Here is a 25897-nt window from a genome sequence, read left to right on the forward strand (position 1 = left end):
GCTAGGAGCGGGGGGGGGTGTCACGCAAATGCATGCCCACACCCATAATTCTATGTGACTCGCCCCTGCGCATGAATGCGCTCCCCCCCACTCCTGGCACGTGATGGCACGGTGGGCCCAATTTCTAGGAGCTTGGGGAGGGCGAAAATGGCCTCCCCCCTGAGGCCCTCCGGAGACCGGAAATGGCCCGTTTGCCAACTTCCGGTCCCACCACGCTGAATGCGCTGCCACTGCCTGGGAGGAGAAGAATGTCAGAAATGGGGTCTCTCACAGCCCCTCCTCTCTCTCTCTTCTTCTCCCGAGTGGCAGCGGTGCATCCGGCTCACTGAATCTGGCCTGCTGATCTCGGGCGGCAGCAGCTCTGATGTTCCCCCTCCCTTTCCCCGCATGCATTTAAGTATTTGGGGGGGGGTATTTTAGCGCATGTGCTCGAAGGCCCAATTGGGCTTATTATCGGGACATGTCTTAGTTTCGGGGAAACACGGTATGCCTTTTTGGCCCTCTACTGTCCTGCTGTCTCAGCTCACCTTTGCCATCTTCTTGCTCCTGCTGCTAACAAGGTGTTCTAAACTGGGCTGCCAAATCCCTAAATTTTGATCATTTGACCATGGGGGCACTGCAGAATTCAGTGCTCTACTCTCTCCGCTCTTATTCAACATCTACATGAGGCTGCTGGGTGAGCTCATATAGGGGTGAGATTTTGGGACCTGCCAGTTATGGTTCTACCATCTTTGGTTTTGGGTTGGGGTTGCACTGTCCCAGTAAGCAATCTGGAAGTTCTTCTGGACTCATGACTCCTGCTCAAAAAGCAGGTGTGCCTCAGAAGGCCTTTGCATGGCTCCATGTTGTGTGCCATTTGCAAACTGGGGGGCTCACTCCCAAGAAGAGGGCCTTTTCTGCTGTGGTGCTTGCCTTATGGAATACCCTTGTCCCCCAAAAGGGTCCCTCCTGAACACAGGAAAAACCACTTTAGATTTTGATAATCTGTCCCCCTAATAAAGATTGGCACAAAATACAGAACATAGGCAGCAAAAAGGGGAATACTCAGCTGATTTCTTGGATTGCTTAAGAACTATGATCCAGCAGCACTCTGGACTCTTTGACTTAAAGCAATTTGCCCAAATTTTAGTAACACTTTTGTAGTGGTTGCACTTAAAATCTATTTTACTGGGCTGGAAGATATTACATTATCTTACAGAGAAAACATTAATGAGATTATTACAACCACTCAAACTCAAAAGTTTCCAGATAAGGAAAGGAAAAGCTGAAGACATTGTTTACGGCTCTTCAATTGAGGCTACCCACTTTCCAACTCATAGACAAGGAAAAAGAAGGACACCTCTAAATATAGCAATAGGCAACAAAATCTGGAACAAGTCTTCGATTTATCCTTTCAGGGTCAAACCGCCCCCCCTCAAGATCACATTACTCCCATGGAAATCCTGGGCTTTGGAGACAAATTGTCCTAAAATAGCACAAGGATGTATGCAGGTGAAAGTAATAGCATCTCACCTTCTTTTATCTCTTTCTGTCTCTGAACCATTTGCTGATTGCACCATAGGAGGAAAAACTATCCCTTGCCTTCTAGATACTCCTGCTCTTTATTCTACTCTCAGGATATCAGAATTTCCAATATATCTCTGTAGCAAATGGCCTCAGAATTGGGTCTGGCTATGCAAATTAACAGCCATTACATATTACATACTAAATGGAATTTATTTGGATATACTTTCCCAGCATGACAAAGCAACAATAGTTCTATTTGCAATGCTTCTTCGGGAGGTAAGCCAGCCTTACATTTTAGATGACTACAAGTTGAAGCAAGTTGTTACATTTTGTGGACAAAACATTTTAATAATGAAATGGGATGCATACTTTCAGTTCTATCTGTTAAACTTTAAATTCCAATTGACTAAAAAAAAACCCATTAACCAGGAAAATGAAATATCCCTTAAACCCAGAAGCTAAAGAAGGAATTAAACCAGTAACTGAAGTATTCTTGAAGCAGGGTATAATTGTAATCACTAGAAGCAACAATCTTCAATCTTCCTCATTCAAAAATTGTGGTAGAATAATAAATGGCACTTTGTGTAGCATCTGAGAATGACAAATAGACTTATGATCGCCATCTTTCCTGTGGTTCAAAACCCCCACACTATTCTGGTCAGGATTTTTCTATATGCTCCTAACTTTTCAGTCATGAGTCTTTGTAAACTTTTCTTTTTTGTACCTATTCATCCTAATAATCAGCTTTGTTTTGTATGTACAGTACCTGTATAATCGGTTTGATCTTGTCCTGCATCTTATGCTCTAATTCAGTATGTTGATGATCTCCTTGTGGCTTTCTTTCTTCTGGAAACTTGCCAGACTGACACAGTTTGTTACAGCTGAGAAAGGACACAAGGTCTCTAACACCAAGCTGCAGCTCTGAAAAACCTCTGTGCATTATCTAGGTCATGCTTTTTCCCAAGGTAGGCTCTCTTTCTCACTTTGATTCCATGTTAAATTTCTCTTGCGTACTTCTGTAGCAGAGGTGTACACTTTTGAGAGAATGGGCAATTGCTGCCAGTGGATTTTGAACTTAGCAGAGTTATTGTAGCTAACTCCTCCGAAAACTTCTACTACTCCCTTTTATTGCCTAAATTTCCAAAATCCTCTTTTCTGGCTTTAACATTTATGTTCATTCCTATTTTTGCTGTGGAAATTCCTGACTGCCTTTCATATTCTTTTGCCATGAACTCTATACCTTTGCTCAATCTATCAACACCGAAGCACAGGGAACAAAACAGACCACTGGCCTGCTACAGCAAAATCTCATTGCTCTTGCTTTTCCTCCATGATTGGGCACAGTAGCTGCTGCTCTTTAGTCTGTGGATCTCTGCCTTGGGCCATCAGCTTTTTGTTATCACATGCTATTTCTTCTCTCTTGCTTAAATGGCAGACTCAAGTAGCTAGATGTGCTAACATGTGCCTTTGAATTAGCCAAAGGGAAATCTGCTAATATTTATGTAGATTCTTGATATGTCTTTGCAGTTATGCATAATTTGAGCTTTATGGAAACTGAGCTGATTTCTAACTAATTCAGGTTCGCCTATTAAACACGTCTCCTTGGTAAAACGTCTCCTAGAGGGCTTGCTCTTCTCCTCTGCACTCTCTGTCTCACCAGAGTATTTCTGATGCTATTAGAAATGCATTGGCAGATATCTCTGCCAAATACACAGTCCCTCCCAAACTTACATTAAGGCTTTCCAGACTCAGCAGAGGCCGTCCCAGATGTCTCTTCAGAACTCCAAATCAAAAAAGCATGCTTGGAGCTCTCATAGATGCTTATTAATACTCTCAGTCAATGGGCTTCCTCTGATGGATATTCAGTGGCCCCCAAGGTACTGCTTCCATATTATGTTCATTTAGCCCATGGAATTGAGCGTATGAGCAGAGGGAGAACAAAATTGCTGATGAAAAATTGTGGTTTGCACCAGGATTTACTATGGCAAAGAAGCAATATTGTAGAAGTTTCCCAGTTTACCTAGCCTATAACCTAGGACACTCAGGAAACTAGGAAAACCTTTCATCCACCACCATTTTGACCTTTTCTGTACTTCTACATAGATGTTGTTCAAGTGTGTAGTACATGGTAACATTTTCTGGCAAATGGTTTTTTAATATATGTATGATTTGAACATATAATTTCTTCTACCACTGAAGTGATTAAGTCTCTCAGATGGAGCTCAGCTAAGACTGATATTTAGCTGATTCCAAACATGCAGTGCAAAAAATTATTCCTTTTTACACTCAAGGCTTTTGTTAAATGTCTATATCTTAACAAATAGCATGGATCATTGCATGTAGTCCTGTCCTTGAATGCGGTTAAGAGTTCAATCTCTTGATCACTAAACTTATCAGGATCTCACAGTTTCTATCAATTCCTTTGTTTGGATTATTTTGCTGATTTATACATAGGGAATATATAAAAAGTTGTAGCAAAATATGTAAGGGGAAAGCTATAGCAAGTTAGAGATTCTTCTGCCAACTTTGGAATATGAAGCAACATTGCCTCTCATCCTGTCTGCAAGTGCTGCTAATTTTCTTAACAGTAGACATGATATAACCAGAGAATCGCAAGAATGTTCCCAGGAGTTTCTCCGGCATGCTGGAAGTGTGGAAATGGTTGTGGGACATACTGCCACCAATGGTGGACGTGCCCCAAAGCAGGCAAATATTGGTCCAAGGTTCGGAACTGGATAGTGGAAATTACAGGATATAATATAGAGCTGAAACCAGAGATTTTTTTATTAGGAATGAAACCAGACAAAATAACTAAGGAAAAATGGTACTTGATCCTCCACATCACTACTGCAGCTAGGATACTATACGTGCAAGAATGGAAAAACGAATTAATACTCACAGAAAATAAATTGATTTGGAAAATTACAGAATGCGCAGAGGCAGATCGGTTAACGAAATTACTTAGGAACCAAAAAGATTCTGATTATTACAAATGTTGGAATTTATGGTATAATTGGGTGAAAGAAAAGAGAAGGAAATGAAATGGATTGTATTAGTGGTATAGGCGCAGATTTGTGTACATTAGTTGCAATAACCTTGTATGTATATATGTAAAGTATTGAATTTTTAAAAATGAAAATAAACTTTGAATATATAAAAAAAGATATAACCATAGAATTAAACTTTGATAAAGAAACACAGACATTTTCAATAACATGTCACTGCAGCTAGTCAAAAATACTGCTTCTAATGTAATCTTTAACTTCAGAATAGTAAATCAGCACATATTACTTACCAAATAAATTGCTTGAGTGTCCTTGTTTTGATATGGGTTTCAATTCATTTAATCCCCAGGCATAATGCTTGTAATTATCCCAGGCATGTTTCATCATCTGGTGGGAAATGTAAGCAGGATTATAATTTGGATTTGGCAAGAAAACTACCAGGAAATATACTGTAACCAAAGACCAATGCACCTCATTCAATGGTGAATTAAATGCCTATTATATTATAGATATATTTCAATGTTAAACATTATTAGCAGCAACATCATATTGATGTTTGCTGTTTTAGTTACTCAGTTACATAGGGAACCTCCTTTAATTCCATTCCAATCCCAATTCTTACTTAGAAATATATAATAGAAACTCATATATTTGCAATACTGCAAACATTTATGTTTATGTCTATTGGCTAAAACTAATAAACAACAATAACATTCTTATATTTTATTCACCTATAGCATATAATGACATAAAGCAAATTCAAACTCTAGCAGACATTGCAGAATTTACTGAAATAATTTAGCAACGTAAAAGAAAAATTAATGGACATCCCCAGCAAATGCAAAGATGTTTAATTCACAACACAGGCAGAGACTTGGATTGCATCCTTTTATAAACAGAAATTCTTATTTTACATCATGAATCAGTGGTTACCATCTATTATATAAGTTCCTACATCATTGTCACAAACTTTTGAATACTATTATGTAAATTAGGAATCAGCAAAATGGCATCTGTTGACACAAAAATGTATACCTTCAGCAGACTGATACTAAATGAACATATTTTTTTTTAAAAAAATAATAATTTACATATCTGCAATCTACTGAGATGCTTAAATCCCAAGATTTTGGAAAGAATGCTTAATAAATTTTACAATCTTCTATCTGTACTACCCTAGCATGCTGCTAACTTTTTTCTGGACGATAGGACAGTGTCTACCTTAGTATTCCAAAATGTTTCCTGGCATTAAAAACAAAATATAATCTGTTCATATTGACTTTAGTATAACTCTGAGAGGATTCTTTTTAAAAAATGATACAATCAAATTAATGCCTGTTCTATAGCAAATAGTACTTCCTTCACAAGACAGATGTGATTTCAAATGCACGGGCCAGATACAGACACCAGAACACTTGCAAATTCCCATCAGCCCTTCTATTGCATGCTCTAAATATTTATTTTTGATATATAGGTTAGAATTCATACTACTGCCTTTGGAACGTGTTGAATAACAAATATGAACGTGCACATTTAAATATAGTCACCACTCTCCTTTCCTCTCACAAATGAGAAAGTAGAAGTACATGTTTCCTATGTGCAAAAGAGCTTTCCTTTCCATAAAGGAATATATTTCAGAATCTCATCATGATCCACCTGTTTGGTATAAATGTATCACTTGCCCTTTGGAAGATCTCTCTTCCTGAAGAGAGCTCTCTGCCATGAGTTCCCATTCTCCAAAGATTAATTTTGTTTGTTTTTTTCCTTAGCAGGGAAAGATGCACTGATAGGATATGAAGCAACAGCATCCTAGCACTTGGGAAAACTGGGATGGCCTTAATCCTAAAACCTAAGCTCCCTCACTAGAATTGTGTCCTCATTTCAAGTATTATCTTTCCATTTCTAAACTACGTATTGTTTTCCTGCATGTACCTCACAGCACAGATGCACACACATGTTGTATTTTAAAGGCATGCTTGTTCAAGCATTATATATCACTTGGGACTAAACGATATCATTTGGGCTAAACTGTCCCAAATGATATCTAAAGCTAAAGTTAATCAGCTCAGTAGTATAGAGATTGTCTCACTCAAGTTAATTTTTAAATAACCAAGGCAAACTTTCTCATTCTGGTGTCCTCTTATTATTGTGGGAATTCTGTAAATTAAAGTTATATGCTAGAGGGCAACAAGCCAAGGAAGACTAAATTAAGAAAATAATCTGAGAAGTGAATCAGGTGATCAGGTACTGTTCTCCAAAACACACCGACATTCTAATATAAGCTTATTAAATTGATTTCCAAGTTTGCAGAAAGCAACTTCAATGGAGTACTAAAATAGTTTTTGTTTTAAAAAAAGGCTTTCTCAAAAAGATGTTAGATAAGGTTATTTCCATAAATCAAATCTAATCTTCCATCTTTATATATTCTTTAAAGTCTATTAACATTATGTATTTGAGAGAAAGTTTGGCAATATTCAACTCATATACATCATTTCCTGCTTTTACTTGAGTTTGGATGGAAAATGGTATTCGTATTATATTTAAAACTGGCAATGTATGCACTCCGTTAAGTCATTCTGCAGTAAAAATTTGGATTCAGATAAAATATTCCAGTACGAAATCTGCTAGTCAGAAATATTGTACTGTGGCTGGATTTCAAGAATACTCAGCATAATCTCATTTAAGAAATGCATTTGAATGAAACATCTAAGTGAAGTGTTTGACTGAAGAACTAATTATCTAGAGTGACAGAATCAGAAATATTCATCTAGATTATTAAACTCAACTGTCCTGCTGAGTACAGACATTCAAATTAAACAGATCTGAACATCTGATTCTCTAGATCAGATGTCTGCCTAGCCTCTACATGAATATACTCATGTACTAATGAAAGGCAGACAATCATCTTGGTGTATAATGGATCCTCCTGTCAAATCGCTCTTACAATTGGGAGGTTTTTTTAATGATAGAAATTGCAATCATATAACGAGGATCCATTTTTTTCTGTCTTGTATTCTGAGATGATACAGAACAGTATACATATTTGCGTGCATATTTAACTAGTATCAGCATATGGACTTTCAGTTTTCTTTTTTTCAATGGTAGATAGACTCAATTTCTTTCAACCTGGTTTAAGTTTCACTGAATCCTTAAAGTGCAGAGCCTATAACTAGACATCATAACTAAGGTCGGGTCTGAGAAGTACAGAATATATTGAAACTCTTACAACCTGCGATTTGGGAACTATGCTTCTGTTCATGCAACTTAGAATTGCATGTATTTTTAACAGTTACTTTGTACATATTCAATTTGGAAACAACTGTATTCCTAGGATCTTTTTTACGTCATGCTAGGTATCTGATGCTTGTATATTTACGTTTCTTGAGTGAAGAACTATATCTGCCCCTAATACATCTCATTGTATTACTGTCAGTCCTTCAAAGTAGCAGGTCAGGCCAAACTTTACAAGGACTACTGGAACTAGCATTGTAGGGTATTATTTTCCTTTTCCTTTTACAGTGAAGCACAGAACTTTGATCAGATCTCCTTAATCAAAGTTCAGATATTTCTAGGGTGAAAACTCCATCCTACGCATATCCTAGTTGAATATGGCTGCCAATTTTTACAGATTATTTTTTCCAATCCTTTTAACCTTCACACGTCATTTCTATCTATTTCCATCTCACCTTCAAGTCAGTCTTGGCGACTACCTGGGTAAGTCCACGCAGTTCTCTTGGCAACAATAAATAAATAAACATTTCAGAAGTGGTTTGCCATCGTCTTCTTCCTAGGGTTGAGAGAATGGACTGGCCCAAAGTCACCCGTTTAACTTTGTGCCTAAAGCAGCACTAGAAATCACTAAAAATTCCATTTTTAAGTCTGGTATTTTTAACTATTAAATTAGCTCTCTCACTTGTCTTTTATGATTACACTTCTAGTTCATATATGTAGAACTTATTAAACTTTGCATGCTACACTATATTTTTCCAACTAATGGTAAGTTTTATATTTTACTCAAGATCCTTTTATATGCTTTAGTAATCTTTCCTGACAGCTTGCACTGTAAGAATTTACCTGTGCTTCTCTGTTTGCTTTTTCTTTAAAATGCTAACAATTATCTTGGGGTGGGGGGGAGAGGGACAAAGCAAAACTTCCAGTATCCTCTTTGACCAAAAGAATAATTTCACCAGAAAGAAGAATCACCTTCTTTTGTATTGATGGCAGGCTGGCTGGTCTATGGACCATGCATCTCCTTTTTCTCTCTTTACAAAGTAAAGACAAACCATCTGGGAACAGCTTTCAGAGCATATTCGCTTCTGAAAAGACATGGCTGTTTTAGCAATCTGATAAGAGATGCTTTGTTCGTGTTCCCATGCACTGTGAAACACTTTTTTTCCTAATGCTGCACATTTGAAAAATCATCAGTGACTTTGGCATGTCTTGGGAGGGGTTCGGACATCCCTGATCCTTGGTCCTTTTTTAATGCCTTCCAGTCAATGCTTATTTGTTTTGCATAAGCAATGTTACATTAGCGAGGAGACTACAATGCTAATACAGTAGTTATTTGGCCAAGGTCAAGTGAGTGTTGACTGCTGGCAACTGACTAGACCTATCTCTGCAGTTTTCTTGGCATTATTTTCAGAAATGTTTTGTCATTGCTCCTTCCTAGGGCTGAAGAGACAGTGGCCAAAGATCACCCAGTTGGCTTCATACCTTGGTGTCCTAGTTTCTAGCTTGATGCCTTGACCACTACATTAAACTGTATAACCTTTGCTCCTATCTGAGAATATATATTAAGCCTCTGGATTCACATTGAACACATTTGTTTTGTGCTAGTGAATCACCATCTCCCATATCTATTTTCCTACCCATTTTGCAAGGAACAATTCCATCCTTTCTGCTATGTATGGATTCATTAATTTGTCTTCTATTCTGCAGTGTATTTTTTCTTTTTTCCTCCAAAGGACTGGGAGGGAGTGAAGTTGGGATTGCTGCTTATGCTTTGGAAAAGCAGTTGCAACCAGGCAGAAACATTTTCCCTCCACTTCCCTCATCCATTCAGACATGCACTCGTGCATTTATACCCTGGTGTTTTCAAGGATGTGCAAACCTCCAGAGGCAGCTTTACCCCACCCAATTTTTTGAGCTTACCAAAGCAAATGCTAAGACAGAATGGAGAGAGGGGTGTGCGTAGCAGGAATAAGGAAGTGGATATGATGTCTATAGATTGGCAAGAGGCAAGCAGGCAAGAGGCCTTTCATTCACCTGCTGGGACCATAAACTATGCTGAGCAACATATCCTGGTAAGACTCCTGCCTAGAGCTTGGAACCTTGCCTGGAGCTTGGCAGCAATTAGAAAAGGAGCAACCACACTGAAGCACCTCATCCCAACTAGTACAAGAGTGTTTGGAGAAAGGCAAAAGTTGTATGTTACTTTAAAGACTTTGAAACTTTAGTTTGAAATTAAAATAATAAATATTAAAGGACTGAGCATTTACGGTAAGTCATATTCATGTGACAACATCACCTTGTAAAGCCTAGAAATGAGGAGGTAATTCAGAGCAATACCCTGTTATTTGGCGAAGATGTGTTTTGTAATACACACACACACACACACACACACACACACACACACAGACAGACAACACTAACACTATGTATCTCATGTCCAAGTCCTTTTCATCTGTTTCCGGGTTCCTACACGGCAGAATATCTTCTACATCTCTTGTATCCATTATTGTATTGTTCTTGTTCACTGGGCTTGCTTCTATGCCTTACTGTTCTTTCACTGTTGGTTTCTTGTGTTGCCCTTCTTTCTGTGATCTAATCTTTCAGTTAAAGTATGGTTGCTTGCTGCTCTTTTTGAATGAGTGTTACAATCGTATAATTGTTGTTTATATATGCCAGGATGTTCTCAGGTGGAAACCCAAACATACTGCCTTGCAGGTGTGACCACAGGTTCCTTTCCTTTTTTTCCTTAAGCAATCAAGAGCAGCCAGCTTTTATTTTGTCTTGTTTCCAACTCCAATTTCAAGACTCCAAAGCAACTGGAACCAGAAATACTGGGTATAAGCAGCAATTATCAAAATATAGTTGAATTATAAACCAAAAATGTCTTGACAGTCAAAGATTTGTGCCACAATAGGCAGTCTACTTAAGGAGATTGTGGATTTTCCAATTCTGCAGGGCTTTTAAAAGAGGCTGACCAGCCATTTCTTGTGGATATTTTAATTGCCCTGTGTACAAACTGCTGGAAGCTGGTTTAAGGTGATGTTTCTGGTCACTTTCAATTTTACATTTGTACTATTCCCTTGAAACTTGCCTGTTGAAGTTGACTCGCAATTCCCATTTACTCTCCCCATTTACAGACTCAGTGAGTTCATTTCCTAGAACCTAACTTATATTCCTTTACAACCTCTGCTTACACAATCTGCCAAAGACAATTTGAAGCTGTCTGGTCACACCCCAGCAATTATTCTGGAGATGACCTTTGAGGAGATGGTCCATTTAAAATTGTGAACTATAAGCTAATTTTCTCTTTTCCACTTGATTTAAAAATGCAAATTGATTTAATCTTAATTAACTGTTCAAAAAATAAGAACCAAAACCTCTCTTTTGTACTGTTTTTATAGCTGGCTATTTACTGTGCATTTCTTTAGCCTGTTGAATTATTCTGCCTTTCACTGAGGTTTTATGCATAAAACTATTTGTGATTTTAATCTATTGACTGACTACGTGCCATCAAAAAGTTATTTTATTACCTGTTCTAATGAACAGAAAGGAGCTTTACAGACCAAACAAGCCACTGCAATTATCTCAGTAAGTGACAAGTCCAATGTCTTCTTAATACTTAAACTGCAAATTTATGGCCATTCCTTGCTTGCCACTCAATAGCACTTTAGCAGCAAGAAGAGCTGATGTAAGATTTATTTCAAACTGACAAGAACCATATCTCCACTATTTCTAGTTTGATTTTAGACAATGATTTCTATTTCAAACATATTGTAAGTGTTTGGAACCAGAATAAATCTTGCAGAACTCTTGAACTCTCATATCCCTTATCACATTGTGCAATTCCCACCAGCCATATCTTATAATATCATAAGGCAATGATTCTCAACCTTTTCTTCACCACTGATCCCTTTAAATACTTTTTGTGGCCAAGGAGCCCAAGACCAGGGGTGAAATGGTCCCGGTTTGGACCAGATCGCCCGATCCAGTAGCGATGGCGGCAGATGGTTCAGAGAACCGGTGGCAAAAATCCCTGCCCCGCCCCGACCAGCTGAGCCGCACAATCATCAGAGGCTGTTTTTTTAACTTTTAAAAGCATTTTTTCCTGCAACCTCTTCGACCGAAAAAATGCTTTTAAAAGTAAAAAAAAAAAAGCCTCTGATGATTGCATGGCTCAGCTGGGATTGTCAGAGGCTTCTAAAAGCATTTTTTTTCCGCAACCTCTTAAGGTTGTAAAAAAACCTGCTTTTAAAAGTAAAAAAAAAAAAAAAGTTGGCCACGCCCACCATCACATTACACCCCCTCCCACGCCCATATAACCGGTAGTAACAAATTTTACATTTCACCACTGCCCAAGACTTAACTCAATATTTAAATCATAGCATTTCTTCAAGCCTTCATGGACCCCCTGTGACAACATGTGTTTCCCCCTAGGGGTCTGCAGATCACAGGTTGAGAATCACTGCTATAAGGGATAACACATTATAGCAACTTTCCCCAATGGGGAGGTCACCAGGTCAGGTTACAGCTTCCGTTTTTTCTCAAACAAGAGATAGTACAAGAGACAGTATGTAATTAAAAATTTTGTCTTAAGTGTGAGCAACATAATCAACATATGTGAAGGATGTGAGGCAGCAAGAGGTTGAAGTTTTGGTCATGATATCAGACCTAATTCTGTGAGAGTTCACTACATTATAACAGAAGAAAAACAATTATAGAATACTTTAGATGGCCTCCACCTATGGATCAGTTTTGGATTCCGTCTAACTATAAAAGTAGTTCTCATTTAGTGACCACAGTTGCTACTGGCAACTTGGTCATTAAGTGAAGCAGTTGTTAAGTGAAATCCAGTTGTGCTTATGATCTTACTTCTGATTTCTTTTGCTTCGGAGACCTGTGAAGGTTGTAAATGCTAGGATTGTTCATAAAATTACTTTTCCATTGTCATAACTGCAAACAGTTATTAAATGGGACAGTTGCTAAAGGAAGCAGTCACTAAATAAAGAGTACTTTTAATGGGATGCTTTTTCCCTCTACAATCACTATCCAATGCACTATTAAAATCCTACCAAAGAGGTTGGATTTTTTTTTAAAACAGGAGTTGAGACTGCACTGTAATGGGCAAGGACAGTTGCCTTTATTTTGTTCTGCTGATTAAAAGTAATATATTACTGAATTCCACCAATACTTCTATTTCAATAAGAATGTCTTTCACAGAATGTACAAAATTTTTAGAAGAGGTATATTACTCTTCCTTTCAAGTATGATTATGGAATAAGGGAAAGTCAAGTTTCTTAAGTATATACTATCTCCAGGTGACTGCAGATACTATTTCTGTGATGCCTTTTGACTTCCAGTCTATCTTACCAACCTGAGATTCCCCGATAGTCTCCCAAGTAAGTACTAAACCTGCTCAGTTATTTTAGAACCAGATGCCACATGGGCTATTAAGGACTGTATAAAACATTAAAGGCACTGCACCAAAAAATAAGTATGGTAAATGGTGAATGTATGTATCTGAAATGCTATCACTGAAATTCATCATTGTTAGTCATAAGACTCAACTTCAAAATAAGTTTGCAACAATAAAGCAGAAAAAACAAATAAACCAAAGGATACTTGAGGCAACATATTTAACCTACACTAAATATTTGAAGATAAATATTTCTGCTATTAAAAAAGAATTAGCCCAAATCTGAAAAACCTTTGTAATAAAGATACATTAAAATTACAGCATCACTAATAAGTCAGCAAAGTATCATACTGAATTAATTGTGGCTGTATGATGACATCACAGAAGTTAATTCAGAGGTGAGCAGAATACTTTTTAATCAAAATAGAAAACATTTCCCTTCTGAACTATCTTTACTTGTGCTTAATGACATTAACCATATCTCTTCTTCAAGGAAGGCACTTTTTAATAATAATGTTACAGTAGCAACAGTCAATCCTACACATGAACACAAGCACTATGGATTATTACTACCACTTGAAAGCTCTGTGGGAGGTAGAAACGTTTGTGTGAGCAGGTAGAGGAACAGCATTCTGCCAAACTTTCTGTGGCTTTTTGAATAATTGTCAGGGTTAGGTGAACTAGCTATAAAGGAGGGACATTTCATCTTGGCTCTAATAACACAAACAGAGCTTTTGTCTTTTCACAATGAAGAATAAAACACAGCTAAACGGAGATTAGAAAAAAAAAAAGGAAAGGGATTTGCCAACATTAAACAAGCTGCAGGCATATTATACTGCTCATTTTTCGTGCAGGCAGTAATCTCCAGAACACTTAAATATATTGCAGATGTGTGCCTTTATTGCTTTGCCAGATGCTAGAATTATGAAGTATTTGTGTGAATGTGGATGTGTGGTTGTTTACTCCACTTTTTCCTAAGTTTTGTTAGTTGCTCTATTAAATAACACTGTTTAAGTTATTAAAGGCATCCTCCTGGGATCCAAATTAAACTTGTCTGAAATAAACTTTTTTTAAAAAAAAAAACCATGAAAATAAGAGAATACAAATTAACTCTCTTGAGGGATTCTTAGTATTGTGGCCCTGGCTCTTTCTTAGAAGTAGCAGCTTGGCAGGCATTTTATCACCCATCTTCCAAGGGGACACTCCCTAGTGTCTTCTCTGTTAATCAGTCTCTTTCTAATTATTTGGAAGATAAGAAGAAAATAATGAAATAGTTGCTACCACAATGCTTCCTTATCATATAGTATTGAGAAGTGCAAAGTAGAGATATCAGCTTTTCTCCCACTCCCAATCTCCCAAGAGGACAAGAAAGATCAAACTTTACTAGGGAAAAAAAAAGAGAAATGCAAACATACTTCTCAACATTTAAACCTTGCAGTTGTAAATGTGCAGGACCGAAAATATAGAGTGAACCAATTTACAATGTACAGGGGCTGGTAAATTGGCTTAACAAGAAGAACAGGAATAAAAATCCAAAGATCATAAGGTAGTACTGGGTTGTTACAATTCCATCAGGTTCTATCAGGCCTAGGCTCAAATCCAATTGAGCCCTATTCTTTATTTATTTATACCAGACATGTCAAACATGAGGCCCGCAGGCCAGATCTGGCCTGCAATAGGCCCAGAGTTGTCCCGCAGGGCAGTCCTGGAGACAGTGAGGAATCAGCCTGCGCCGCCCTGGCCCACCCTGGCCATGCCTACCGAGCCGGCCACGCCCAGGCCATGCCCATCCCGGCCCCCCAAGGCCAAACAAAATCCTGATTTGGCCTGCAATGGAATCAACTTTGACATCACTGGTTTACACTAATAGAATCTTGCCAGGTTAAAGCTATAGACTTCTAACTTTAATATACTCTGGGAGATTCTAGGGTGTGCCTATCCTGAGCCTTTTCCTCCTCTCCCCCAGCCAGTTCAGGACTCCACAATCTCTTATTTTGGGCTGCTCTCTTGAATGTGTGGATTAAATTTCAACCCCTGAGGCATAGAAGAAGACGAGAAAAAAAGTAGGAACATACTACCAGTCCTGACCAAAAAGCTAACCCCAATAGGCTCCTCTCTCAATTGCCAGCCAATCTCAGCTATTTCATCTGATGGAAGTTAAAAAGTAGGATAAAATGGGAAGCCAATCCATTGAACTCACTGAAAGTTCAGAAAATTCCCAGGAAATCTATCCCATGATATCAGTACTGTTATACTGTGGCATAAAGATCAATGGAGACAAGTTGTACTTTTATTTACAACTTACTATTTTTTATCAAGTACTCAATGTACCTGAGTACACTGTAATCAACCTGCGTACATGTGTGCATATTAGATATGTGCCATTAGTAAGAATGGGTCAAATGACTCATTATTGTCATCAGCCATCCAAAGATGTAAAGCTAATGTAATTCAACAGCTGTTAAATAACACAAATGCAAATAGTTTGAGGAAATCAATAGAGGAATACTTTATCTGGTTATCCATATTTGATCTTTTCCTGGCAACTGCGAAGAATCCCATCTAGTAACAATCCAACTTTTTATAACACTCTGTTCATTTGTGCCGCAGGTCCTGACCTAATCAATATAGCAGTAAAAGGATTAACTCTTTTTTTAATACATGCAGCAAAAATGCGCTGAAAGGCCCTTTGCCTTATAATTGGTATAGAGCAGGAGGACAGCGTGGGCACACATATTTATTTATTATTCAAATTTATACAGTCGCCTATCTCACCAAAAGCAACTTTGGGCTTTTGGAGATGAGATAACAATATTAAAAAAACATGGATATATAATGTAAAAATCCATATGAATAAATATCATAAAAACCAAACATACTTTTTTTTTTGTTATTTCTTTCTTGTCCCAGTCTTATAGCAGACAGTTGTGTATGTACCATCAAAAATAGAAGGCCCAACTATACATGTGTAGTTAGGATTCCTGAGTCTGGGCACCAAAAAAATATCTCAGCAACATGCATTGTATGAAATGGAAGACTTGAAGATATTGATCAGTTTATTTGTCATCCTCTTCTGGTGTGTATTTTAACTCATGTTAAATTTCATTTATATATTTATAGTACAGCATTAACTAAAACTGATTTACAAGCATACTTATAAAATCCTATTCAGATTCTTAATTTTATACAATGTATTTGAGAACAAGGGAAACAATTCAGTGTGAAGCAAGAAGATAAATTTTAATCCACACTAAGGTTTGCACTTTCCCTATAGAAGAATGCAATTAACCCAAATACTCCAAAACTGGTGCCATAATAGAAAACATTTTGGGTTAAAAATGTATGTATAGAACCATATAATACTATTTCATGTTTATTAACAAGGGAATGATAATGGAAGTGTTTCCACAAATAGTTGAACAGGATTCTAGATTATCCAGGAAGAAAAAGCATGCTCTTATATGCTACTCAATCACTCTCAATGGACTCTGCTTCCTAGTGGATTATGAGTAATTAATCCAGATGGCTCTGCTCATGATTTGTTTATTATCACTACTGTGATTTGCTTCTTTTAACAAGTTGGGACCGAAGTTGAGAACCAGTAATAATGGTTCAGAATTATTTACACAGAAACGAAGGAGATTGTGGCTGCAGAATAACAACAACAAAAGTGACAACATCTGCATGGCGCTATTTAGTGTTCGTAACTTTCCTCCTGGAAGAGCCAGGAGAAGAAATATGTCAAAATCTTGGCTGACCAGAGAAATGACAGATAGTGGAGGTTAATATTCATAGGGCCATCTGTTGATGACCATGCATATAAATAATAAGGGAATGTATAAGGAGTGCATAGTGAAAACATGAATTTTATCAATGAGATAGAAAAATAGCTTTATATTATGTAACAACACATCTCAGATAACTGGAAAGGTTTTTTACAAAAGTTTCCCTGCTTACAAAAAGTAAAGGAAATGAATAAAAGTAGAATGTACAGGCTAAAGATTAGGGGGGGGGAAATACATGCAAGTAAATGTTTTAATATATTTTAATAGCGTGAAAGATGTATAGAAAAATATAGTATAGATAAAGACAGTAAGAAATGCTTAAAATTAAGAGATAAAAACATGATGGGGAAAAATGGATTTTGGAAGTGGGTTAAGAGGGCAAAGTGAAGAGAATTAAAACAAAAATGACTAAATTATTTGAAATTATACTTAAGTAAGGTATACTGGAGGTATATTTTGGAGACCTGCATAGGATTAATAAAGATATGTTAAAGAGTGGAACTGTAACACATTCTATAAATGATAATATCCAAAGAAAAAAACCCTGAAGTCATGAATGTAGAAAGAGTTCTTTCTACAGAGTTCTTTCTAAGTATAGATGGCACCTCAGCAGAAATGCTAAAATACAGATATGGGTTCCTTATACTTATGATGTTAAGTACATGTTCATGAAGACTGCATCTCTGCCAACAATGCCATTATTGTTACAGAAAGAGATTAGATACAAAAATGACAGGCAGATTAGTTTAGAGGTTTCATCTGGAAAGGTATATTAGCAGTTTTTCAGATGTCTGAAAAATGACAAGTAGCAAAGAGCAAAATTTGGAAATATGATGCCAAGTAAGTACACTGAATAATGTTGCCTCCTACTTTTATTCTTTTTTATGCAGTGTATTGTGTTGCTTATCTCAGAAAAGAATAGTATGACGAGTACATACAGTTGTGACTAATAGGTCTCCAAAGTCAATACCAACTCAATGATAATTTATATATGAATATTTTGTGGAAACAAATATGTGTAAACTGTGGATTGTTGCTGACTTGGATACATTAGCTGTTGCATTGTCAAGAAAAGGAAGGAAGGAAGTATAAGATCGTTTCTTTTCAAAGTACAAAGATATTAATACATTGACAGCAAGAGATAGTCAAAGAGAACACTGTAACTCTTTATAGCAGGAAAAATATAATGTAGCAATGAACTAAAGTTCTCATTTCTGAATGAAAACTAAGGTTCTTGTGCTTGGTAAAGAAATATATTATGAATTTGATTTTGGATTATTCTGTTTTAGTTTTAATCTTCCCTGTAAACTTTTATAATTAAGCAAGACTTTAAAGTTACTCAATTATTTTAGCAATTTGAGTCTGAATATTATACAAAATGTTATATAAATTTCATAGATAAACCACCACTATAAATGTATTAATGATTTGTGAACAATGATAACAATGTTGACATTTTACTTTTAATCCTGTAAACTTAAACATGCACTGCATTTCTCAAAGCTGCAGATGGGTGGAGAACAAGAACCATGTAAGCAAGCCTAACTCTTCCTTTTATATAGCAGCTCCCAGGAAAGCTGTATTTTAATAATTATTCAGCAGTTAGCTATGCCAGAGCTAACAAAATATATTATAAAATACTTAAACATATGTCTGTAGATGAAGTTTAGTCGATGAAATATTATGTCATTGTCAATAACCTTGTGATATTTTATTTCTAATAATTAAGTGGTTTACTTGATTCAATATAGAGTAAAACTCTTGTCTAAAATATCTTTAGAAATAATTTTACCTAGCTCCTAAAAAAGCATCACCCTAAACTGTACTATGAGATTCCGTCTGATACAGTAGTTAAGGAGCCAGGGTAGAAACAGGGAGACTATGAGTTCTAGTCCTGCTTTAGGCAAGAAGCCAGCTGGATGACTTTAGGCCATTACTACTCTCTCTGCCCTAGAAAGAAGGCAATGTCACACCATTTTAAAAATCTTGCCAAGAAAATTGCAGGGATAGGTCTAGGCAGTCAATAGGAGTCAACAATAACTTGAAGACATAAGCAACAACAGCAACCCTGTATTCTAGTTTTAGACCATTATACAATATGTTCTAGTACAGGTGAGGAATAACCAATTGGAGAGAAGTGAAAAGTCAATCCTACTTGTGCATATGCAAAATCAAACATCAATCACTCTAGTGGTCTTTAGTTTTACCCAATTATGCATATGATTATATAGATATATATATCTTGGGAGAACAAAGAACCACTGGAGTGATGAAGTATCTCATGCCATGCTAGTGCACTTTTCCTGACAACTGTGTTTCTAGAGATTCATATAGTTAAAAAAGAGGGTCAAGTGTCTACATTATTTAAATGGGTTTTTTGGGGATGGCTTAGCCAAATGGAAATGTAATTAAATTATCACATGGCAATATCAAATCAGGTCAAAACATGTAAAATCCATTTTGCTCTGATGATAAAACATCCTATTTTGAAATTTAAATTACTGTGTTACTAGAGTTTAAATTCTTTTTTGCTATTATTTTGTCAAGATTAAATTAGCTTCTTTTAAAAGATTCTAAATGCTATGGCATTTATGCTATGGCTGTACAAATCATTGGGAGAATTGGCTGGGACTGCGATGAGGTAAGCCACTTCACTTCAGGGACAAACTGGCAGATTCAGCAGCAACATTCATTGTGCTTGCCCATATAGATTTAAGGTATTTATTTGGAAATTGATGCATAAACAGATAACCTGGGCTAGAAGGCTATCATAAGGTTGCTCTGAATTTTCAAGCAAAGAGATCAGCGACAAAGTTTTGAAAAGTAACCCTTTCACTTGCAGTCTTGCCATGATTTAAATGTCCCTCATTGTTCTTCACAGCAGCTCTATTAATTTAATAGCCTTAGCAACCTTATAAAACTATAGCCCAGACTATAACCTTTAGAAAGCAAACTTAAGTAGTTTTATTTTGTATTTATGTTTTAAAAAGAAGAACTATCAGCCTTAATAAGTTAACAATTTTGGAATGACTACACATCAAAATAACATGTTTACGTTCTTGAATAAATGCCCAAGAATATTAGTGGCTAGCACCACTAATCGATACTTCAAGAAGTGTATTCTAAAGTATTCTTCTTCAATTACTGTATATTCAATGCATCCTTTCTAAAAAGCTTTGTTGAACAAGTGAGTTTTTTAAAGTTTACATGAGCAGAATAAGACTGTATCATATAGCTTTATTATGATTGGGCTCAAGATTATAAGATGCTTGTATTATATATTTTAAAGAGACATTATGAAAAATTAAACAAACAAACAAAAAACCAGCAGGAAGCAATACTAATGAAATGTAGTCAAGATCTAGAAAAAAGTTACTTTTACCCTTGAATCATAAAAAAACCGCCACCATGGTAGAAAGCTGAAAAGTTAAAGGAACCTATATTAATGGAATATCCTCCCTTTAGATGGATAATGTTCTAAAGCTAAATACTTCATTTTAGATTTCAATATATGATATTTTTGTCTGCAGAATACTACACTGATCCCAGAATTTCACCCAACTCTTAAATAAAGTAATAGTTACATAGGAAGAAAAACTTTGTCAGATACAATGACAAATAGGGAAGCCCTTTTATAACCTGAATGCTTTATTTATAGTCTAGCTGTTGCAAAATCACTTATCCACTTATGCTACTAAATCTATAGATCAACTACATACAGGATAATCTGGCAAGACAAAATCACTGCAATGTCAATTTTCCAGATGTCAATGCAGTGAATTAAATTCTGCAGCAGTTTACATCATTTTATGCAATAGCATTATGAAAACAATATTCTTGACATAATGTGATGTTATGATGCAAACAATATTATCATGCAGATATAGATAAAACAAATAAAGTTATCTGGATTGCTGTAATGACATGTTTTTCAATTTAGTAGCCCTATGGAGAATAATGGAAAAAAACTAATTTGTTTTAATTAGTCCATTAAAACAAATTTTCACTCTTATTCAAGTAGCAATCATATTGTAACAGAGTGACTTTAGATTGATGAAGGATATTTAAAAGTATTTTTTCCTCTGGTTTGGAAATTTTATAGACCTTTACAGTCCAGGGAAATACCTGGGACTTCTACAACTTCTACAAGTCAACTCTGGAGATAAAACCCCCCTCCCACATGCCAAAGAAAGGAATGCAAATTACTTCCCTAAAACTGACAAGAAAGTAAAAGAAACTTCAGGGCCACAGACATCAAAAATGTTGAAGTTGAGGTTATCTTTATGTTCACTTATTCAGGATTTTGCATGAGATTACACTTAAAGAGAACCCAAGATAGACAACTACCTAAATACAGTTTACATTTTTCCAGTGGAAAGTATGCTGACAACAAGAAAATGAAAGTCTTCATGATAAAATTTTGAAAATGTTGATCAAGCAAAATGTTCTGCAGTAGATGACATTGCATGGATCAAGATCTACACTGGTGTCCATCTATTGCAATGAACAGTAGAAGGATCACAAGAACCACCTTATTTGATTTATAAATGATTTTATTCCTCATTTGCTTTACAAATGTTTTTATTCTTCCAACAGTCTGTACAGATTTTCTTCAGGTTCTTTTTCCCCCTGTCCCTAGAGCAACAATAAAAATTTACTGCCCCACAAGTCACATAATATTTTCTTGCAGCTTCATTAAGAGACCTCATGAAATTCAATGAGGACTCAAATTACGAATACTTCTGTTTATAAATTGTGCTTCTTACTAGATAACAACTAAGGCAAATGAACTGTTTTCTTAAGCTTGGGGAATGTCTTGCTACTGAAATTTTGCAGATAGATGCACATCTATAAAACAGCTGCATCTTTTTTTAATGTTTTTTTTACTTTTTGTAAACTTTACAGTGGCCACATGTCTACAGAGTATGTTAGTAGCATTTTAGAATGCACAATGTAATATTGGCACACTGCATATTCCTGAGATAGAGCACGAAGTGAAGTAGTCTGCACTACTCAAAAAATCTGTTCTAAGAGTTAAAAAATTCTACGCAGAAATTCATGAACACAACATATACGATTTCATCGACTTCTTTGATAATGACTGTAAGACAGCTTTGAAGACAGCTTTAATATCATTCACTAATACTGACAGAAATGTCTGAAAAAAGCTCTTATCATATAAATATGCAGCACAGGTATAGTATTACAATTCCATAATATCAGATTCATGGAATTACAAGCCAGATATGCCAATCAAATAGTTACTGATAGTAGCAGTTTTAATTTGAAACTTTGTTTATTTAATTAACAGTTTAATCTCATACAGGTAGACCCACTGTAGAGATTAACCATCTTGAATTTTCCAAATAAAAACTTGAAAACTTGAGCAAGCATGCATGTAATCCATCACTAATGTTACATACAATCTTTAGAACATTTTTATCAGCTCTATTTACTATTCCAAAGTTCAGGAAACAGTTATCCTATAAATCAGAGATCAAATGCCCTATAATATACGCTGAATTGTCACATGTGACATAACTTTATAGATGGCACAAGCCAGACTCTGCATGGCAATTTATTCTAGATACTAGATGTACCTTCCTAGGAGTTCATTCAATTCTTCTATTTCAGCACCTTTGACTCCTAGCATGAATAAAGTGGCACTTAATTGCACAAACATTTTATGGAATATAATGCTTAATATCATGCTAAATAGATCTCTTTGCACTAAATAGATCTTATTGCAAGTGCAGCCAGGTACTTATATTCCATAGGATGGTCTTTTTGTGGGTTATATGACAACACTGAATAATTTCTACAGCATTTATCACTCTTACCTGTAAACGCCTACCTGTTCATATTTATTACTACATAACTTGCTTTTACTTGCAGGTGTCTTATTCCACATAAAGTCTTCTTTTATACTCTTTATAGTTTTAAGAGCTTTAATACCCCCTCAATGAACAAACATGAAATATACCTGCTTAGAATAATTCTTAACAATTTAAAAGACTATTCTATCATTGTTTCCCCAGCACGCTAATTCACTCAAAGTGGCAGGCAAACAATATCACACTCCTTCTTTACTTCAGATAGAAACATATTAGTCATGGGAAAGACATCCAAGAATTCCAAGGTATGACTAGGACAGTGCTTTAAACTTTACAGCATTAAAAAATGGACAATATTGTCTTGAAATATTAAACAATTTTGGTTCAGAGACTGGTATGCAAATTTAATCGGTTTATAAAGCTGCTATTTTTTTTCAGTAATGCCCCCCTCCCCATTATCCATTAAATTTTACAATTGTGTATTGAAATCTAAAGGGACAATTGATCACAGAAGTAAGTATCTTCTGGCATACTATATCATATTGTATTGTGCCCACCCCCTAAAAAAAAACAAAACCCTGACAGTAGTTGTTTCTGATAGCAAAATTAAAGCAAAAACACAAGACATTTTCTTTCTTTCCCTTCTTCTGGCTTTGACACCATTCTCCTCATTCCACCCTCTCTAGCGGTGGCTTCCCAATTGTAGAGATTGCAACTAAATCACTATCATCTGTTCGCCCTGTTTCAGTTTGGACTAAGAGCTTCAGAAATACGGGCTGGTAAAATTTGCTTTCTCCGAAGACTGCCTACGTTGTCAATTTTACAAGAGTGACACGTGTCCTATCTATCCCCCATTAGAAGTTCCTGCTCACGTCAAGAGACGTGCCCATCACAGGGCCGCACCCAAGCACAATAGCTGTTAAATCACTTGCAAACAAGCGGCGGAAGCAGGTCTTAAAAGTCGAGAATTGCCAAGAAAAGGTATTAAGTGTGCAAATAAAGAAACCAACTTACACTCGGAGAAAGGGAAGAATGAACGGCTGCTCCCAGAGGTCGTAGGGAGGGGGTAAAAAAAGCCACAAGGGCTGTATATTTGAGTGCCTGCAGTAATTAATTACTCACCTCTTTGATCTTTTCTCTTTTCTGCTGGACGGCGGGATCGCTGGGTTCCGTTCCGACGGCCCCGATAGGTTTGCGGAAAGGCAGGTCGGGCAATCCGGGAGCCCCCGGCTCTCCCCGGCCCAACTTGTCCTGCAGGAGAAGCTTCACCTTGTCCTGGTGGATGTCCCTGCGGATCTCGTCGGGCAGTTTTTGCAGAGTGTCTTTCGCCTCTCGCAAAGCGCGCTCGTGATCCTCACGGATCTTGGCTAAGTTCTCCGCCGCTTCCTCCGCCGCCGACGAGCCGGCCCCGAAACTGCTGCTACTCCCCGCACCCGCCGGTGGCGGGACGTGCGGATCGCCCTGGGCGGGCGGCGGCGGCGGCGGCTGTTGGAGGGTGGTCGAGTGGAAGAAGACGCCGCTGAGCAATTTGGGGGAGTCCGGCAAGAAGAAGATGGCCCCGAAGCAAAGCGTGATGAAAGCGCTGAAGACCAGCAACAGCACGAACTTTTCCGTCAGTCGGAAGGCACCGCTGGGAGCGGGCCCTTTTCGGCTCCCGGGGCCCCCTAAGGGCCCTCCGGCTAAGGAGCCCCCCAAAGCGCTTGGGTTCGCGGGGCTGCCGAAAAGCGGCAGCAAACTGACGGCTGGCATGACAGCCCCACTGATAAGGTCCGGCTGCTAGAGGAGGACGACGACGGCCGCGCGGGACAACCGCGGGGGCGGCCCGTTTGCAAGGCTCCCCCTGCGGCAGCCGCCGCTGCCGCCGCCTCCCCAGCCCCACTCAGAGCGGGCGAGCAGCGGGACTAGCCCGCGCCCGTCGTTTCGGGCCGCCGCTGCCGGGGGCAACTTCGCCGTCCTCCCCAGCGACAGGAAGTTTTCTCGAGTCTCTGCCGCCGCCACGGCCGCCGCCTCTTCTTCGGCAAAAACACGACTCCCGCTCGGCTGGAGCCCTGGGCTGAATGCAGGCAGGCGGTGGCGACCCGTGGTTAAGCGGCCGACGGCGAACGAGGGATGGAGGGCAGGCTCTTGTCAGCTCCTGGGGCGGCTGCCGCCGCTGCGCTCTCTAGAACTGGCCATGCCGGCGCCTCCAACGCTGCCTGTCAGGTAACAGACGAGCAGAGGGGCAGGCGGGTCTCGGAGCGTCTGCGCTCCCCTAGAGGCTCCCCGGCTCGTCCGTAGGAAGGGACAACCTTTGCTCCCCGCTGAGGCGCCGCCTGACCCCGCGCGGTAAGCAGAACAATCGCTTTGCCCCGTCACGGAGTGCGGAACTGAGGGAGGCTCGCCGAGCCAAGAGAGCTAAAGAGGAAAAGAAGGGGAGGCCCCCTTTGGCGGGGAAGGAGCGAGCCGGGCCAATCACAGAGTAGGCGGAGCAGGGAAACGTTACGGGGGAGAAAAAAAAAGGGGGCGGGGCTTAGAAGGCGAGGCGAGGCGGTTGACGTGGGCGTGGAAGACGTTCCGTTAGAAATAACGGAGGAGGCTCCGGGCCGCTTTCCCCGGATCCGAACGTGCGAACTGAGGGTGCCGCTACAGTCCTCGTGTTTCCCCGTCGATGAGGGCCGCCCGTCACGACAGAGGCGGTCCCCGATAGCTCCAGATTCGTTAGGTTTCCCCCAACTCTGTCTTGTTAATTCAGGCGAATTGGGTCGGTGCTGCATGGAAGGACATTAAATGGCAAATGCCCGTTTGTTTAACCGCGCAAAACTCGGGGTGGGGGGGGGGAACCTCGAGTTTTTGTTTTTTTTTTTTAGGCTTTTTTTCCGTATCTGTCTCATGCACGGGGTTGGGAGGGTCACGGAGTTTATCGCTTTAATTTTGCAACGCGGTGACACGTAATAAAAAGGGCTACTAACGCTGAACGAGTTGTTATTACGGAGGTGGTGTGCCAAGGAGTGAAATACTGAGTTATTTCTTTTGCTTCTGTGTAAATAGGCGTAGAATCTGCATCTCCTTGTACTGAATGGGATGAATTATCAATGAAGCACGTTAGAGCTGCTTTATAAAACTGGGTTTTGTTTTGTTTTTTTA

At 38.2% G+C, this 25897-nt stretch overlaps 1 protein-coding gene across 1 annotated transcript in view; it reads right to left on the reverse strand.

The window, feature by feature from the left end:
- Positions 1-25679, reverse strand: part of MAN1A1 (mannosidase alpha class 1A member 1) — a 64680-nt gene extending 39001 nt beyond the window's left edge. Inside the window, exons 1-2 of the mRNA XM_034418704.3 lie at positions 23897-25679; positions 4802-4898 (exon numbers count right to left, since the gene is read on the reverse strand). Coding sequence (XP_034274595.2) covers positions 4802-4898; positions 23897-24523 — 724 coding nt within the window. The 5' untranslated portion in view covers positions 24524-25679. The remainder of the gene's footprint in view (positions 1-4801; positions 4899-23896) is intronic.
- Between the last annotated feature and the right edge of the window lie 218 nt (positions 25680-25897).

The sequence above is a fragment of the Pantherophis guttatus genome, chromosome 1 (genome assembly GCF_059756535.1).
Source record: "Pantherophis guttatus breed Tessera chromosome 1, ASM5975653v1, whole genome shotgun sequence".
Lineage (NCBI taxonomy): Eukaryota > Metazoa > Chordata > Lepidosauria > Squamata > Colubridae > Pantherophis > Pantherophis guttatus.